The sequence below is a fragment of the Callospermophilus lateralis genome, chromosome 10 (assembly GCF_048772815.1).
Source record: "Callospermophilus lateralis isolate mCalLat2 chromosome 10, mCalLat2.hap1, whole genome shotgun sequence".
NCBI lineage: Eukaryota > Metazoa > Chordata > Mammalia > Rodentia > Sciuridae > Callospermophilus > Callospermophilus lateralis.
Window position 1 is genome coordinate 38,944,968 of NC_135314.1, and position 18,129 is coordinate 38,963,096.

Consider the following 18,129-nt stretch of genomic DNA (forward strand, 5'->3'; position numbering starts at 1 on the left):
TTTGAACTACTGGGGATGAAAATAGATGCTTCCCCTGGGAGTTCTCTTGGATTGCCCTGCACCTTGTTGTCTACTACAGTGAGTGAAATTTAGTCCCTGATAATAGATAGATGGTACATCCTTTAGCAAAATGATTTATCTCTGCATTTCCACTTTTAACCTGAGAGGCCAATATTTGCCTACAGGTTAAATACTCAATTATTTAGGGTTTACTAGATAAACTCTCCAGAGTCCTTTGTCACTTTCAGTATGGCCTGACAGCTCACAGACAGGCATTGTGAAACATGAATCAGCAAAACATTTCCTAAATCAGTGAAGAAAGATTGGTATACATAATTAGAAAAAAAGTTGGGGCAGATATGAGATATTATGTCACAACATGCAGACATTTCATCAATTATAATCCTTTGCCTTGAAGCACCCCCAACCCTTAGTAAATGAGCTGACTTCAGCTAAGCTTCTGGAACATTCTGGCTTTTGGCCAGATGTCTCATTTAAACTGTCTAAATCCATTAAGTTTAGAAAACTGAATTGCAAGATCTTTCAAGAACAGGTTCACTGGATGATTCCTACTCTAACTTCTGTTTCTTAACAAAGGAAACATAGTTTTGAAATCCAACCTAATCCTGGATTGGAATTTAGCAACTATATAATTCTTCTACCCAAAGAAGCATTACAATTTTTGCTTACAGCCTTTATTCATCTCCTTTAATCCTTCTGTAAGAATTTATAGGATTTAAACCAGATACAATATAAAAGTAGATATGCTGTTAGTCCAGAGTTAGTCCATCTTTAGGAGGCCCAGATAGTTAACCCTGAAAATGTCAGCTTTCTTGATATTCATGTAGGTTTAATGTAAAAATATGAGGGGGAAAGAGCTAAGATTTATATGACATTCAAATTGTTTAGCTGTTAAAAATGGATTAATATGGGCTGGGGATGTGACTCAAGCGGTAGCGCGCTCGCCTGGCATGCGTGCGGCCTGGGTTCCATCCTCAGCACCACATACAAACAAAGATGTTGTGTCCACCGAAAACTAAAAAAATAAATATTAAAAAAATTTCTCTCTCTCTCTTAAAAAATGGATTAATATTAGCATATAGTCTAATTTTATATTCATGACTGGCCTTAGTTTATGAATAAAAAAATAGTTGCATAGGAAGCTTAAGCAACCTGGCTAAAATTAAGTTGGAGTGGCAAGGGTGGTCCCAGAAACCAAGACTTCTGATTCCTAGTAATCTTAAGAATTCAAATGAAATAAATAACTAAATCTCCCCCTTTGTCTCTACCCCAAATTACTTAGTAACACACACTTGAATGTTGGGAGAAACCAGCTCTAGGTTTGACCTTGCAAATATAGGCAGCAAACATTAACATTTTTCTTAGTGTTTTTAGATATAGATGACAGTATAGTATATTTTGACATATAACTTTTGATTATGTTATGTTTGAATTGGAGGTCCCTCTGCAATTGAGGTTTTAGATACACTCCATATGCTGTGATTCTGGGATGACTCCAAGCCATTGGAAAATTTTCTCAAATACTTAAATATCTGGGGAGCTTACATGTGGACATAGAGAGCATTCAAGTAAACTCGTAATTTTAAAATCTACTTAAATATGGCAAAAATACACCTTAATAAATTATTTTATAGTAATTATAGATGTACATTTAAAATAAACTAAGTCCTTGGTAGTGTTTTATCTACAAAAGTTTAAATTACCAACTAATTCCAAAGTTTAGATTCATCAATAAATTTACAAGAAAACCAAATGATTTTACTGCACTAGAAAAGACATATGCCAAATAATGACATCATATTATCTTATTAAATCCAAATTTTTGCATGCCTCATTGAAAGAGCTGTTTGCAGTAGAACTGAAAAGCATTTAGTTTTCCTTCTTTCTTTCTTTCTTTCTTTCTTTCTTCCTTCCTTTCTTTTTTTTTTTTTTGATGTTTCATATATATATATGTATATATACCAGAAAAGGAATTTCAGAACATAGAGACAAAAACAGAAACAACTAAGTGATATGAACTTGACTTTTTTGAGGTATGTGGTGGGGGAGGAAGAGGAATTTGGGAGTTCAGAATCAGAAGCAGAATAGTACATATGTTCCATCATGAGGTATTTGCTGAAAATTTGGTAGTCAGACTTCTGAATATTGAACTTATTGTAGTCTGTTAGTCTCAGACCTAAAAAAAATTCTCAGTCTGAGTGCAGAGAGCTTTATTGTACAGTGTGCCTAATTTAAAATTTAAGGTACACAGCTTCTTTCATCCATATTTCACAACCACATAGGACCCTCAAATACTCATCCAACATCTCTCTATGTCAATACTATTGATGCATTTGCAGCTACAGATAGTGTTTGTGCTTGCTGTAAACACTCATTATATCAATAAAGTGATAGGTCATTGATGGCTCTGTCTGACAATGAAATAGATGCTTAAATTATAACATTAATTTAATCTTCACTAACAATATAAAATCCCCATTTCAAAAAGGAGGGGGCAATAAAAATCTGGGGAGAAAAGGAGGAGAGAATAAATGGAAGGAAGTAAAAAGAGAAAAGAAAAAATATTAATAAAGGGAAAAAACAGAAGGAATACTTATGTTATCAAAGTTAAGATTTTAGAAGATTAACCATGGCAAATTGGATTCTTGCTTTGCTTTTACTGAAGTTAAAGTACAGAAAGGGATAAAAATATCCCTAGAAATAGGATGATGACAAATTATCATTTCACTTAGTTTATATAAAATCACAGATAAATCCTGAACCTCATTTGGACTATTTCCTTTTGCTGATCAAGATTCATCCCATCCCATCTAAAATAGTACCTCTCAAATAAGGATGCTTTTGTTCCCCAGGGGATTTGATATTGTCTTTAGGCAGTTTTAGTTATCACAACTGGAGATTAGAAATATAATATAGATAAGAAAATCCAGGGTTGCATTAAAACATTTGGCAATGTTCATGAAGCCCCCAGTTTAGGAATAATCTGGTCTGAAAAGTTAACACTGTTTCTCTAGAGAAGCTTTATTCTCAAGGTACCCAACATGTACAAAAAATGGGAGTGGGAAGGCAGTCATGACCCCAATATAAACCAGGGTTGGTGTGTCAGTATATGAATGTAAAAAGAAAATATGAAACATATTTGTACAGTGGAATACTATTCTGCTATAAAAAGAATGAAGTGCTGTCATTAATGACAGCATGGAGCAACCTGAAGAATATTATGTGAGGTGAAATAAATCAAGCATACAAATACAAATACCACTCACATGTGGAATCTAAAAGAGCTGATCTCATAAAAGTTGAGAGTAGAGTGGTGGTTACCAGAAGTTGGTGTGTGAGGAGATGGTGAGGGATTGGGAAAGCCTGATACATAGGTACTAAGTTACAGTTACATAGGAGCAAAATGTTCTATTTTACATTAGAGTGATTATAGATAATAATAATGAACAGCACATTTTTGTGGTGCCTTTCTTTATGCCTTTGAATAACTTTAGCTTGAAGTCTATGTTATTTGATATGAGGATAGAAACCCCTGCTTGCTTCCCCGGTCCATATGAGTGATATGATTTTTCCCAACCCTTCTCCTTCAGTCAGTAGATGTCTTTTCCTATGAGATGAGTCTTGTGGAGGCAGCGTATTGTTGGGTCTTTTTTTTTTTTAATCCAATCTTCTAGTCTATGTCTTCTGATTGGTGAGTTTAGGCCATTGACATTCAGGGTTTTTATAGAGACATGATTTGTCTTCCCAGCCATTTTTTGTCTATTTTTGGTATTTAACTTGACTTGGTTTCTCCTCTTATAAGTTTTTCTCTTTAATGTAATACCTCGCTCTACTGATTTTCATCATTGTTTTTCATTTCCACTTTGTGGAATATTTTGCCAAGGATGTTCTGTAGTGCAGGCTTTCTAGTTTTAAATTCTTTTAACTTTTGTTTATCATGTAAGGTTTTTGTTTCATTATCAAATCTAAAGCTTAATTTTGCTGGGCATAAGATTCTTTGTTGGCACCCATTTTTTTTTTCAGAGCGTGGTATATGTTGTCCATGCTTTCCTGGCTTTGAGGGTCTGGGTTGAAAATCTGCTGAGATAGGAATTGGTCTCCCCTATATGTGATCTGATTCCTCTCTCTTGCAGCTTGTAAGATTCTATCCTTGTTCTGTATGCTAGATATTTTTGTTATAATGTGCCTAGGTGTAAATCTGTTGTAATTTTGTATATAGTAGTCAGTGACGGGTATGATCCAATTGCAGTGGTATCAACCTAAGACAGGAGGCTGACGCCTAAAGGTCAGTTTTCCGATGACGAGTAAGAACCATATGTTGAATTGGACAACCTACCAGGCACGGTCCTTAAGCCACATTACTTGTTGTTTAATTAATCAGAAGGGTGGAGATGCTGGGAGCCATCAGCCAAGTAGGTATAACAATTTCCTTGCCAGCGTACCCGATGTTTCTTTAGTGGAAGGACTCGTGGAAATAGGACATTTTGCAGGGACATTACATGTAAGGTGACCTTGCTCAAGGACCAGGGCGGAACCGTGTTTAGGGTGTTCCCAGTTTAGCATAATCTGAGTTTAAGGCTATCCCCGTTTAGAATAGGGCTTATCCTGCTGCCTGAGTTCCTCTTGAGTTCTTAGGGTCAGACAGTATATTTGGGAGACAGAAGCCCAGAGGAGGTGTGGATTTGGGCAGAGAACATGGATTTCCCCAGAACGTGTTTGTAGAAGGCCGGTGTGAGATCGGGAATAAAGAATTGCTGTTTGAATCTACAAGCTGTGTGGTGGCTGGTGATTTGTGCCCAGCCAGACTGCAGCACTAATGGTTCCATTGGAATTCTGGTTAGATTTTGTTAAGTGCCACATCTGTAAGTCTGCTTTTGTCAAAATCAAGAGGGAATACTTGAAATCTTGAGACCTCCAAATTTAAATTCTATCTAAGCATCCACAACAATTGCCACTACCTCATAGCTGCTGGGTGTAAGGTTCATGGACGGCAAGAACCAGCATCACCTGTAGCTTGTTAGAAATACAGACAGTGGTTACACTAGAACTCCTAAACTAGAATTTCTATTTTAAGAAAAGTGTGTCCTTAATGCAGTGTCAAATTTGAAAAGAAATGTGCTCTCTTTTTTGTATTTATTCACAGCAAGTAATTATCATGCCTCTTTGCCTGACATTTTTCAAACAAAAGGGTCAGCATGTTATTTGTAATTGTCTCATTTGAAGTAACTAGCATAGTATTTCCCACATGGCTAACAATAGTAGATCCTTATTAGGTTTATATTGTAAATTGAGAGCAAATTCTTGAAATTTATACCTTTATAGCTCCTACAATATATATAAGCAATATTATTTTCCTCCAGAAATAAGTCCTGAGAATGTGATCATCATATCTAGTAATAAAATATTTAATTTAAATTGTATAATAATTGTACATGCTCAAAGAGAGAGTATGATATTTCATTACATGTATCCAATATGTAATGAGCAAATATGTGTAACTGGAAAATCCATCTCCTCAAGCATTTATCATTTCTTTTCATTAGTAACATTTAAAAGGACAGTTTGTAAATTGGAGAGTAACATTTTAACTACATTTTTGAGTTTATTTAATGAATACCTGTATTTATTTATGTGAAAAGACATGGTCCAAGTTATATATAAATATTAATTCATTATTTTTTAATTAAAATCACTTGATTAACATAAATATATTTTAAATCAACAAAGGTGGTATCACTTTAAATTCTGAGGTGAAAAATCATAGTGTATTACATTTACATCAGTTTATTTGGTTGCAGATGACTAATTAATGTGCCATAGTTACTATAAAATGAAAATGGTTAAGTGATTTTCTATTTTTTTTTATGGTTTCAAAATTTTCCCAAATTGTTTGGAGGTAATTTTGCTGTAAGTGGTGTGCTCCTTTGAATATTAAAATAGAATATAAAAATATTTATCAGAAGCTGCTGTTCCATTTCAGAACAGAAATACCACAACACATTGTATTGGATTGATTGTTTTGTGTATATGTTCTATGTATTACCCTTTTACATGCCTGTGATTTTATTCTCAAAGGGAGGGAAGATTCCAATTCGGTGGACATCACCAGAAGCAATAGCCTACCGCAAATTCACATCAGCCAGCGATGTATGGAGTTACGGGATAGTTCTCTGGGAGGTGATGTCTTATGGAGAAAGACCATACTGGGAGATGTCCAATCAGGATGTAAGTGTGTATTTGTAGTTTATGAGTTATGAGTTCAGATTAAAAGATCAAGCTGTGCAAGGAAGTGGAGCATAATGAGACCAGGTGGCTCCTAGTTTGTGACATTGAAATTGAACACTTAGAAGAAATGAAACTATTTCCAAGTCTTGCAAAGATATTAATTGAATTGCTTTTACAGCTTTATATATTTTCCTAAAGCAGGAGTGTAGGAATGAGACAAAATGAAACATTTTTAACAAGAATATAATAAAATAAGTGATAATAAGAAAACCCATATGTGTGTATTTTATATATATATAAAATACACATATAAAATATATATAATATATAAATATATAATACATAAATGTATATAATACATTATACATTTATGTATTATATATTTATATATTATGTATTATTATTATATATATATATATATAATATATATAATATATATACAGGGTGTATTTGAAATATTTTTGCTACATTTTTACATTAGTAAAACACATGCTTGTCATGCTTTCTGGATTGAATTAATACATCTATTCCAATATTTGGTTTACTTTTTTTATTTTGCAAATTCAAACCAAAACAACCAATTTTCTACCATGTTGTATTAAATGTGCACATGAATTTAGTTATAGTAATTGAAGTTTCTCAATAGATAAAACAATTTTTAATTTTCTATTATTACTTTGGTATGATTTTTCTAAAGGAATTTTATTTTAATAGGTTATGTTTTGCTAATGCTTACTAAGAGCATGTTATTAATACATGGGATCAACATCTTTCCAGCCAGAAACTTTGAGCATGATCCCAAAGATACAAAAGAAGGCAAACTGAAATGCTTTTAGTGATTTTCTCCTTACCACTTGTAGAATTGTTTTTAATGTATTTTGATAAATAAATCTTTCTGTAGTTCCTCCAATAAACTTTTTTAATAATGATACTGGGATTAATGGCCTCAGTTTCCCACATCTCTTTTTTCTAATTTCTCTCTATATCAGTGGATCCCAAAGTGTGGTCTCTGTAGCATCAACTTTTAAAAAATACCTTTATTTTATTTATTTTTATGTGGTGCTGAGAATTGAACCCAGTGCCTCACATGTGCCAGGCAAGGCTTATATCACTGAGCCACAACTCCAGCCCTGTAGCAGCAACTTTAATATGGCATGAGAATTTGAATCTATATTTGTTTTTATACAAATTATCAACCCTTACCACAGGTGGTTAGAATCAGAAAGTCAAGAATTGAGGGAAGTGCAATAAAGTTTAAAAAACATTGCTTTGCATATTATAAAAATGCTAATGAAATAATAAATGCTTAATTGTGTTGCAAAGAAGATTTCAAAAAAGGGAGTTACTATGATTTGGTAGGTACCATTTGAACTGTAGTATAGCTCAAATCTGTATATGAATTTTCTTTGCATGCATTCATATAATATTTCCATAGTGACCTATAAAGTCAAGTAATTGACTTAACAACAAATTTCCCTTATCACTTGGCATTTGTTAAAATAATCTAAAATGAGTCTTTGCACACACTTTTCCTAAATTTACCTTCTTTCACTTGATCTTCCTTTAAGTGCTGTTTCCAGCCATGAATAGTTTATTATTTGCTTCATCAGCTATTATCCTTTTAGGCAATTTAAAATGATAACTTTTGAATCTAATTTTAAAATATTCTTATCAGTTTAAATGAAGAAATAGAATAAGTCCAACCTCTTAGATCCTTGGAAACTTTTCTTCTTACTCAGGTAATTAAAGCTGTGGACGAGGGCTATCGCCTGCCACCCCCCATGGACTGCCCAGCTGCGTTGTATCAGTTGATGCTGGACTGCTGGCAGAAAGACAGAAACAACAGACCCAAGTTTGAGCAGATTGTCAGCATCCTGGACAAGCTCATCCGGAATCCCGGCAGTTTGAAGATCATCACCAGTGCAGCAGCAAGGTGACACATTATATTTTGCATGCTGCACTCTGAAGTGCACATTTGCTGTCTCCAAGGGGATGACCTCCCACCCCCACCCAACTGCATTCTTTGAAACTTGCATTTCTCAAGATGAAGAGTTATGCTTTCTTTTCTTGTTCTTTTGGAGGAATTCTCATGCTAGTTGATAATAATGATGAAAATCTGAGATGTCTTTAACATTCACATTGACTAGAAATGTCTCTACATTCATGCTTGTTTTAGATTTTGGGAAATGGGAAAACCTCACACACAACATCTTTCCATTAACTCTCCATTTTTGGAAGAAAGAAAAAGGGAAGGAAGGAAAGGAGAAGGAAAAGTCGACTTCATTTTTTTATTTAAAATAAAGCTTCAAAAGAGATTAATAGCAATGTAGTTAAAATATCACACCAATTTTTAGAAAGCAATTCCCCCCTACTTTGAACAAAAATTTCTTTAATGTATATGGAGTGCCAATTATGATGCTAGATACTGTTAAGGATAAAACTAAGAGTGAAATAATTCCCATATATCCCAGGACAGCAGCCCAATGTAAATATGATGCAATCCTAAATGTGTCATGTCCATTAAATTATGTGGGTACTTCTTCCAGTCAATGATTGCATGAGTTTCCTTACCAGTTTTTGTGTAATGGTAAACTACAGTGCATCTACAAAGGACAATGGAAGAAATGGTTAAGAGGAGAGGAATTTTGTGAGGTTTCATATCAGATGAAAGTAATTAAAAAAGACCAAGGCTATTTGAACTGTTTACTAATGTAGATCTGACTATGCACATAAAATACAAACAGTTTTAATGATGATGTGTACATTTGAGGGCTTTTATTTTTTTGTTCTGATTTATTATATATATATATATATATATATATATATATATATATAGAGAGAGAGAGAGAGAGAGAGAGAGAGAGAGAGAGAGAGAGAGAGAGAGAGAGTTTATATTTTAAAAATATTCCTCTTGTCAACTAGTGAGCTAGGCATGTCAGATCTATTTGGGACTTCTAGCTGTGATTATACATAATAATCATAAAATATCATAAAATATACATTTTTTATACATAAAAATATACATTTTTATACATAAAAATGATTTGAGGACTAGTGATTCAAAATATCTTGATGTAATCAATGGAATTTTCTCAGTCCAATGGCTTGCACAGTATTTTACAATTCTATGGATCTTTACATAACCGGTTACTCCTCTACTAGTCTTAATTGTGCTATTTCCATTAATGCTGTACTACTCTATTGTTTTCATTGCTACAAAGTTTGGTAACAAAAGCTGACATTTAAATTATGGGAAAGTCCTTGATTTTCTATTGTCTGTTTAAAGATTAAATTATGTGTGTGTGTGTGCATGTGTGTTTGTGTGTGTGTGTGTGAGAGAGAGAGAGAGGAAGAGAGAGAGAATATGTAGAGACATGAAAGTTCAATTACCTATGCTTTATACAATATAAAATTAATATTATATTGCAATATTTTAGAAAATCAAAATTATACCCTCAAATCTGTAATGAACAAAACATCAACATATTAAATGGAAAAAGAACTGAAAGAAGCCAAGCAATATTGGAATATGAAGCAAAAGAAAAAATGAGCTCCCCCACCTGCATGCTTGTGTGTGTTATTTTCTATCTATATTAATATTATTGACAAAGAATAATTGTGTATATTTAAGGTGCTCAATGTGTTTAACCTTTTTTTGTACCAGGGATTGAAGCCAGTGGTGCTTAACCATGGAGTCACATCCCCAGTCCATATATATATATATATATATATATATATATATATATATTTAATATAAATATATATATTTACATTTTTATATATATTTAATATAAATATATATATTTACATTTTTATATATATTTAGTATAAATATATATTTAATATAAATATATATATTTACATTTTTTTATTTTGAGATAGAATCTCACTAATTTGTTTAGAGCCTCACTAAATTGCTGAGGCTAGCTTTGAATTTACAATACATTTGCCTCTGCCTCTGGAGCTGCTGGGATTAGGTGTGATAGGCTCAATGGAATTCTGATATACATACATCTACATTATAAAATAATTAACGAAATCAACTACAATATCTGTAACTTCACAGTTATCTTTTATTTATTTAAATGATTTTTTTGTGGTTCCAAGAAATAAACCCAGAACATTGCACATATTAGGCAATCATTTTAATATTAAGCTAAGTCTGGAGCCTTTTTTTTTTTTTTTTTACTTTATTTCAAAACAGGGTCTCACAAAGTTGCCCAGGCTATCCTTGAACTTGTGATCCTTGTGCCTCAGCCTCCTGAGTAACTGGAATTACAGGCATGTGCCACCATGCCCAATGGCATTTTCTTCTTTTTAAAGACTGAATCTGAGATATGGATCACATTTTTACATTTTTTAATCCATTTATCTGTTGTTGATATTTAGGATATTTTATCTCTTGACTTGTAAAAATGGCTTAAGGAATATGAAAGTGCAAATATATCTTTAATGTAAATTTTATTTCCTTTGAATACAAAAATAGCCAAAACTGAAATTGCTGCAGCTTGTAGTTTTGACTTGCATTTTCCTGATGATTAGTCAAGTTGAGCATCTATTCATCTATCTTGTTTCCATTTGTAGGTCTTCCTTGGGAAAATATCTATTCAAGTCTTTCATCTATTTTTTTTAAGTACCAGAGATTGAACCCAGGGGCAATTTACCCTGAGCTACATCCCCATCCCATTTTATATTTAATTTTTTTTAGACAGAGTCTTTCTAATTTACTTGGGAACTCTCTTAGTTGCTGAGGCTGGCTTTGAACTTGTGATCCCCATGAGCCTCTGGGATTACAGGTGTGTGCCATAGTCACCAGGTCTTTTGTCTATTTTTTAATCATGTTATTTGTGGGGTCTTGTTTGGTTTTTGTTTCATTTCTGTTATTTCATTTATGAATTTCTTATAAGTTATGGATACTAACCCATTACTGGACATAAGATTTGTAAATATTTCTTCTCCATTCTATGGATTGCCTTTTCATTCTTTGAAAAGGAAATTATTTTCTTTGCTATGAAAAAAGTTTTTAATTTGACGTACTTCTAATTTTTATTTTTGCTTTTATTGCTTGTGCTTTTGGGGCCATGTCCAAAAAAAAATTGCCAAGATTAATGTCATGAAGCTTTCTCCTATGTTTTCTTCTAAAAGTTTTATGGTTCAGGTCTTAAGGTCAAGTCTTTAATTCATTTTGAATTGATAATAGTGAGCATACACTACCCAGTTTTTCCATTATATTTGAAAAAATGAATAAGAGGAATCTGGACAAACTGTTATTATCAGTATGTGAGAATATTAGTTTGTTGAAAGTAACATTTAATGGTTACTAAAATTAAAGTTAGTGATAAATCTTTAAATAAAACTTCCCATAACTTATTCCATAAGGATGAATCTCTGTTCTAAACTTCACAGGGAGAGACAGTACAGACTCTTGGAATCCACCTGACAGTTTAACAGCTAACAGGATAGCAAACCTGTCCTTGCTGGGGCATATGGTCCTCATTTTACACCTTGAAGCCATTTCTTTTGATCTTTACTCACTAGTAATCATAGCAAAGAAAACATTTTTTTTTACTCTCTCATATCACAAAAAAAGACATTTTAAAAATGCCCATAGGATCTTATTATCAATATAAAGCTGATTTATGTAATATGATATAGGGATATTCAACATCAATCTTAGGGATATAGTCTTAATATTAGATCATAGTACAATAGAATATTTCCCAGCATCCAAGTTTTCATATACTTTTTAAACTGAGTTTCTCTCTCCTCTCTCTCTTTATACACACACACACACACACACACACACATACACACACAATGATGGAAGATTATATTTTATACAAAACTTTTTCCTAATATGTATTCATTAATACCTGAAAAAATCATATGTTATGTCAAAATACATTTAATTTTAAGGAATGTAAAAACCGTTTTTTTATACAAAGTGCCATTCATATTAATTCACTAAACATAAAAGTTTGGTGAATGTTATACTTTTTTATTGCTATTAGTACACAAAACTTGGTAGATCAAATCATTACAGTTATTATGAAAAATATCACATTGCCTGCGATGCAAGCATTTCAAGAAATGCTTTTTCCTTCAGAAAATTTGCTTTCTCACTTTTAACAATAATTATTTCATTAATTTTCATAACTGATTAAATTCATCCCTCCCTTATTCGTCCATTTAATTTTTCAGTGAGTCCTTGAAAGATATTTAACTGAAAAAGTAGAAAGCAATCAGAACAAATTGGGACCTGTGCTTACCCATTTTGTCTTCTCTTCTAATTAATTGTAAGATGGAGTGTCCCTCTAATTGTCAGAGTCAAATCCATCTATTTTTCCCTTTTTTTCCTGTATGTCCCCATCTCTCTTCTGCATATGTCAAGGTTATTTCTTTCTATATAATCTTTGCTATCGAAACATGTCATGATTATATTATTTCTCACATATTCTTGGTGATAAGAAGCATTTGGGGAAATTAGTTAGCTGTACACCTATCCCATGCTACTGACTTGGAGTCTATAGGAAAGGGAAAGAGAACTTGGACATTTGAAAGACACTCCAGGTGATTCTCATCAGTGATATTGAGGAGGTCCTGCTGGTTAGTGTCATCTCTGCTGGCCATGTATCTCTGCAGACTATACACATATTTCTCTACCATTCTTTACAGTTAAACTTCTTTCAAATAATGATCTTTCAGACATCTCTAAGTCCCTATCATTTATCATTCCATTTTCTCTTGCTAGCCTGATATTTCCACTGATTTTCTCATTAGTTGAATACACCAAAAACTGCTCATTTGCCCAATCAGGAACTGGAACATTTCTTGGGCCCCTTTCTTGCCTCACACACTTTGATCTGGGAGTTCACTGGAATGGTTTGGTCCATCTCTGCCCTTCCCAGTGGAAACCCTCTTCTATACTTATTTGCTCTTTTGACCTAGACCATGAAGGACCTTCCTGACTTGCCTCCTGCTTCCATTTTTGCTCTGCTCCAAATATCTTTTCACATAATTTTCAGAATGTTCTTACCAAAACATATCTGTGATAATTTTAGTCACCCATTTATAATCAATTTTAAATTCTCATTACACTTAGAAAAAAATCTAGACTACTTTTTATGGTTTAAAAGGTCCTGATTCATTAGTAGCATTTATTTTATTTAAATATTCACTTACTCATGTGTTTCAAGAAATACTTATAGTATGCCAACCTGCTATGTGCTTAAACCCTGTGTAGACTCTGGAGAACAAGGAAGAAAACAAATATGGTCCCTGTTGTTCTGGAATTTACACTATAGAAGATGTACAATAAACAATAGACAATTTTAGATTATGGGAGGAAATAAATAGATGAATGTTATAGACAACAAAGGGGTCATTTGGGAGTGAATCATCTGAGAAAGCAATATATGAACTTAAATCTGAAGGATGGTAATGAGCTAGGTGTTTAGAGACACCACCCATCCCACCACCCGCCAAAAGTACTCTTGGAAAAAGATAAATAAGCTACAAATGGCTTGGGGTGAAAAAGAGTTGGGAGGTTCTAGGAGGTGGCAGGGAATAATAAGACTGCAGAGCAGAAGAGAAAGGAAGAGTCGGTCATAAACCTAAGGAGGCAAACAGAAGCCAGAGAAATTGTGGCTACATAGGCTATCGTGAAGACTGGGGGATTTTCTTTTTTCAAGTACATGAGGAATCAATTAAGGCATTTGAAGAAGAGAAGTAGATGATTGTTTGATTTATACAACTGCCTGTGGGTTGAGGGGCAAGGTGTGAGAGGAGGGAGCTATTTTAACTTTCCCCTCACTCTACTTGTATGCAGAGTGCTCTAGCTGCAGTGATCATATCTAATTCCCTCAGAAACCCAAGCATTCTGGAAGACAGCAGCAGCACATGTTCCCCTCATCTCAAATACTCCTGGGTGTCTGTCTTTCTCAGGAAGCAGCTTATGCATTAAATGTTTATTGAGTCATTCTGTAGCAACACAACTGAGAGTTTAATGCCATTATTACAAAGTACCATAAATTGTTCTTTATCATTAACTGAATTCTAACATCTCTCTCTTTCTCTCCCTCTGCCTCTCTTTCTCTCTGTCTTCTTTTAAACTGTACACTCCCCCAAGAAATGTTAAGTCCTATGTGGTTGGATGTCATGCTTCTCTTGTATCACCAGTGCTGTGTTGATAGGGAGAAAGATGAAAGCCATGCTTTCAATTTAGAACATTATTTCTGCAGCGATAAAAACAGTGGCCACAGACACATGTTTAGCAGCTCCAAATCTCAGCCCAATAATGTGGTTTTCATAAAAATATAATCAATTTTACTCTTCTACTATTATTTAATTTCTAATAAAGTCCTCATATCCCATGGTTTATCAGGAAACTTTAACTTAGAAATAGTGGAACATGGTGCTTCAGATAGGTTGACACTGAGCTATCCCTCATCCCAACATTCAAGACTATAATTTTCATCTCTTTCTTGCCACTTCTGTGTTGCCCTGGAGTCCAAGAATCTTACTGAAGCCTCTAAATGCTTCACTCACTTAATCCATAAGTCACTAATTCAAATGTCTACAAGAGCCAAGAATTTAATTGAGAGCATTGAATGCTGTTGTTGTGTATAACTGGGTGTGGTGGGAGCAAATGGAGATTTTTCTTTCTTGTAAGGGGGCTGTGGAGTGAGTCTGTGGCAGTGGATAGCAATCCTAAAAGGAAAAACAAAAATGAAACATCCCTTTGTGGCTGAGAACATTGTATTGACTACCACCTATAGATGAAGAAACCTACCCCCTCCCCAATTTGGAGCTTTGGAAGACAATACCAATTACAATTAAGAAGGATCTGAAATACTAGATAGAAAGAAACAACAGACTTAGAGTGAGATTTAAGCCTTTACAGAAAACTACAGTTCATGGAATTTTTAAAAACAAGGTAGAATGAACTGTGTTATGAAAAGATGAGGAAAGGTAAGAAAAAGAACATTGAGAAAAAGGTTCTTCAATGAAGCAATGAAAAGGGTTCTTTTTGGAGAACTATTTTGATTCCTTTAGAGTGATATACATGAAGTTTTAAAAGATCTATTTGTAACTAGATGATGAAAAAAAATAGTGTTTTTGAGAAATTGTGGAAAAAAGACAATTAATCATAATACACATGTATAAAAGAGCAAATATGCCACTACCACGGACCCCACCCTTTTGGGAATCAGAGAAATCTTTCTTAAAGATTTTTTATATAGTTTTTTTAAGTGTCTTGTGAATATACCTGATGGTGACATTCACTGCAGTGTGTGTGTGTGTGTGTGTGTGTGTGTGTGTGTGTGTGTGAAAATTAGATCTTGATATAGAAGCTCTTCTACAAGACCTTTTTGGTTCATAAGTGTATGACTGGGTGAGATGTGCCTTCCTCTAAACCTTGGCATGTTATCCATCTGATATGGGGGGAAAATAAAGAAAGAAAAAAATACAGCTATACAAAATAAGCTATACAAAAAAAAAAATACTGCTATACAAAATAATACAAAAGGACAAGTACTGTTTGTCCCACCCACATCAGGTATCTAGAGGAGTCAAATTCATAGAAACAAAAAGTAGAATGAGTTGGTCTGGAGTCTGGGGCATGGGTTGCAGGGAGAGGGACTGAGGAATTATTTGTAAAGGGCACATAGTTTCAGTTTTAGAAGATAAATAAGACTTCAGAGATATATGGGGGTGATATTTGAGGAACAATACAAATAAACCAAATAGTGTCGCACTGTTCAATTAAGAAAGGTTAATATGAAGAAAGATATGTCATATATATTTTAAAAATGAAAACACTACTTTAAAAATGAAGCATAAATATTCTGTAGACCCAATTATACATATATAATTTAATTAAAATGATTTTAATGAATTGTTCCAATGCATTTGTTGCTAACTTTAAATTTTTAATTAATTTGCAGCAAAAATAAAAGCAAAAATAAACAATACTCATAATTTTCTGTGTTAATGGCAATAAACAAATGTTAGGAAAATGATTCTGATCTCTAAGAGAACACAATATAATTCTTTTTTAGAATAACAGCTGTTTGACAGATAATTAATCCTTCAAGATAAATCTAATGACCAAAAAACAATCTGTCTTTATTTCTCAAAACAATAACTTTGACCTCAAATTCTGAAACTGACAGGGTGACTTTACTCTCTGAGCAAATATAATACAGAACATTTTTTTTTTTTAAGAGAGAGAGAGGTAGAGAGAGGCAGAGAGAATTTTTTTTTTAATATTTATTTTTTAGTTATCGGCAGGCACAACATCTTTTTTTGTATGTGGCGCTGAGGATCAAACCCGGGCCGCACGCATGCCAGGCGAGCGCGGTACCGCTTGAGCCACATCCCCAGCCCCAATACAGAACATTTTTAAGGGAAGCAGATATACCAAATACCCAGGTGATTCATTTTTTATTAAATTTTAAAATCAAAATAACCAACTTTACCACAGGGATGAATTAAAGCAGATATAACTACTAAGATTTTTGTCCTTAAGAGATAAAGATAATTAAGATAAATATAATGGCTCTATTTCTCTTTAATGTGTTCTTTATGTATTAGTTACCTGCTTGAAACTCTATCTACACACACACACACACACACACACACACACACCCCTATATATTCAAAATTATTTTTAGTTAATAATGACAAAATAAATTTATTTAATCTTATCTATATTTTTTACATTAAGAGATTAAACAAAGATCAAGGTCAGCATCAACCCACATTAAACTAAATTGATACATGTAAGATATTTCTCCTGAAATACAGTGAGAAGATAATTGGAAATTTTTTTTAAAATTTATAAACCGTACTAAAAATATTTTCAGACAATATTAAAGTAGATGCCATTCAGATTTTAGATTTAAGAAATTACTCTTTGATTTATTATATTCCCTGAAACTATTCAGAACAAAAATAACAATTATGGTGCTAAAGCATGCATCTCCAACACATTTATACCTCTTTCTAGACTTCATAGGTGTATACTTATTCATTCAAGAAATGAGTGTTAATCATTAGTTTGATACCTGAAAATAAAATCATTTGTAGGCCAAAAGTTATAAAAGGATAACTTATAATTCAATCCACAATTCTAAGGCAGAATCGAAATAAGGTCCTTATCAGAAGATTTTCTTGGGATTGGCAGTTGTTAATTGACATTTGTTTCTACTGTGTAATGCTGATTGGTGTGCAACCTTTTATAGCTAAAATAGGGATTGATGGAAAGAAAATGTATGTGTACCTCCTTAATGCAGCAGTATGAAAGCCCATAAAAGAATAATTCACAAACCCAAACACAAGGAGGGAGAGAGAAAGGGAGGAAAGTTATTTTTTTGCTTCCCTTGAGCAAACATGTAATTTCCATGATTTCTTTTTAATGACTGCGGTCTGCGGCCAGTAGGCACTGATTTATGAAAAGCTGTAAAAGATCAGGTGGAACTCTGTAGGACATCGTTTACAGCTGCACAGATTGAAACCTATCTAATTTGTCTAGTAAAAGTGTGAGCTCACGGTGCACATCACCCGGCCTATAAATTTCCCCTTCAGACCTAATGTCTGGGGCTGGGTCTAAAAAAATCTCAAGGCTTGCAGCTGCTCAAAAGCCCAGATTCCCTTGGTGCGCATGAAGAGACATCACAGGCTCTTCACAGTGAGAGACAAATTCCTATCCATTGATAAACTCTCCAGATGTCCTCTCAAAGGAGGAAAGGAACCAATTTTTATTCGAAATCCCCAGAGAGATCCTGGAAGTGGAAAAATGATACTTTGCGGGGCTGGTTATTCTGAGGTCACTGGCATTAACTTAGGTCATTTTTTTGTCTTGGTTGTACTTTGATCCAA

General features: G+C 33.5%; 1 protein-coding gene across 1 annotated transcript in view; it reads left to right on the forward strand.

Annotated features, from left to right (window-relative positions):
- The window catches only part of Epha3 (EPH receptor A3), a 340,539-nt gene that overhangs the window by 312,976 nt on the left and 9,434 nt on the right, over positions 1 to 18,129 (forward strand). The window contains exons 14-15 of the mRNA XM_076868941.2: positions 6,097 to 6,246; positions 7,986 to 8,179. Of these exons, the coding sequence (XP_076725056.1) occupies positions 6,097 to 6,246; positions 7,986 to 8,179 (344 nt within the window). The remainder of the gene's footprint in view (positions 1 to 6,096; positions 6,247 to 7,985; positions 8,180 to 18,129) is intronic.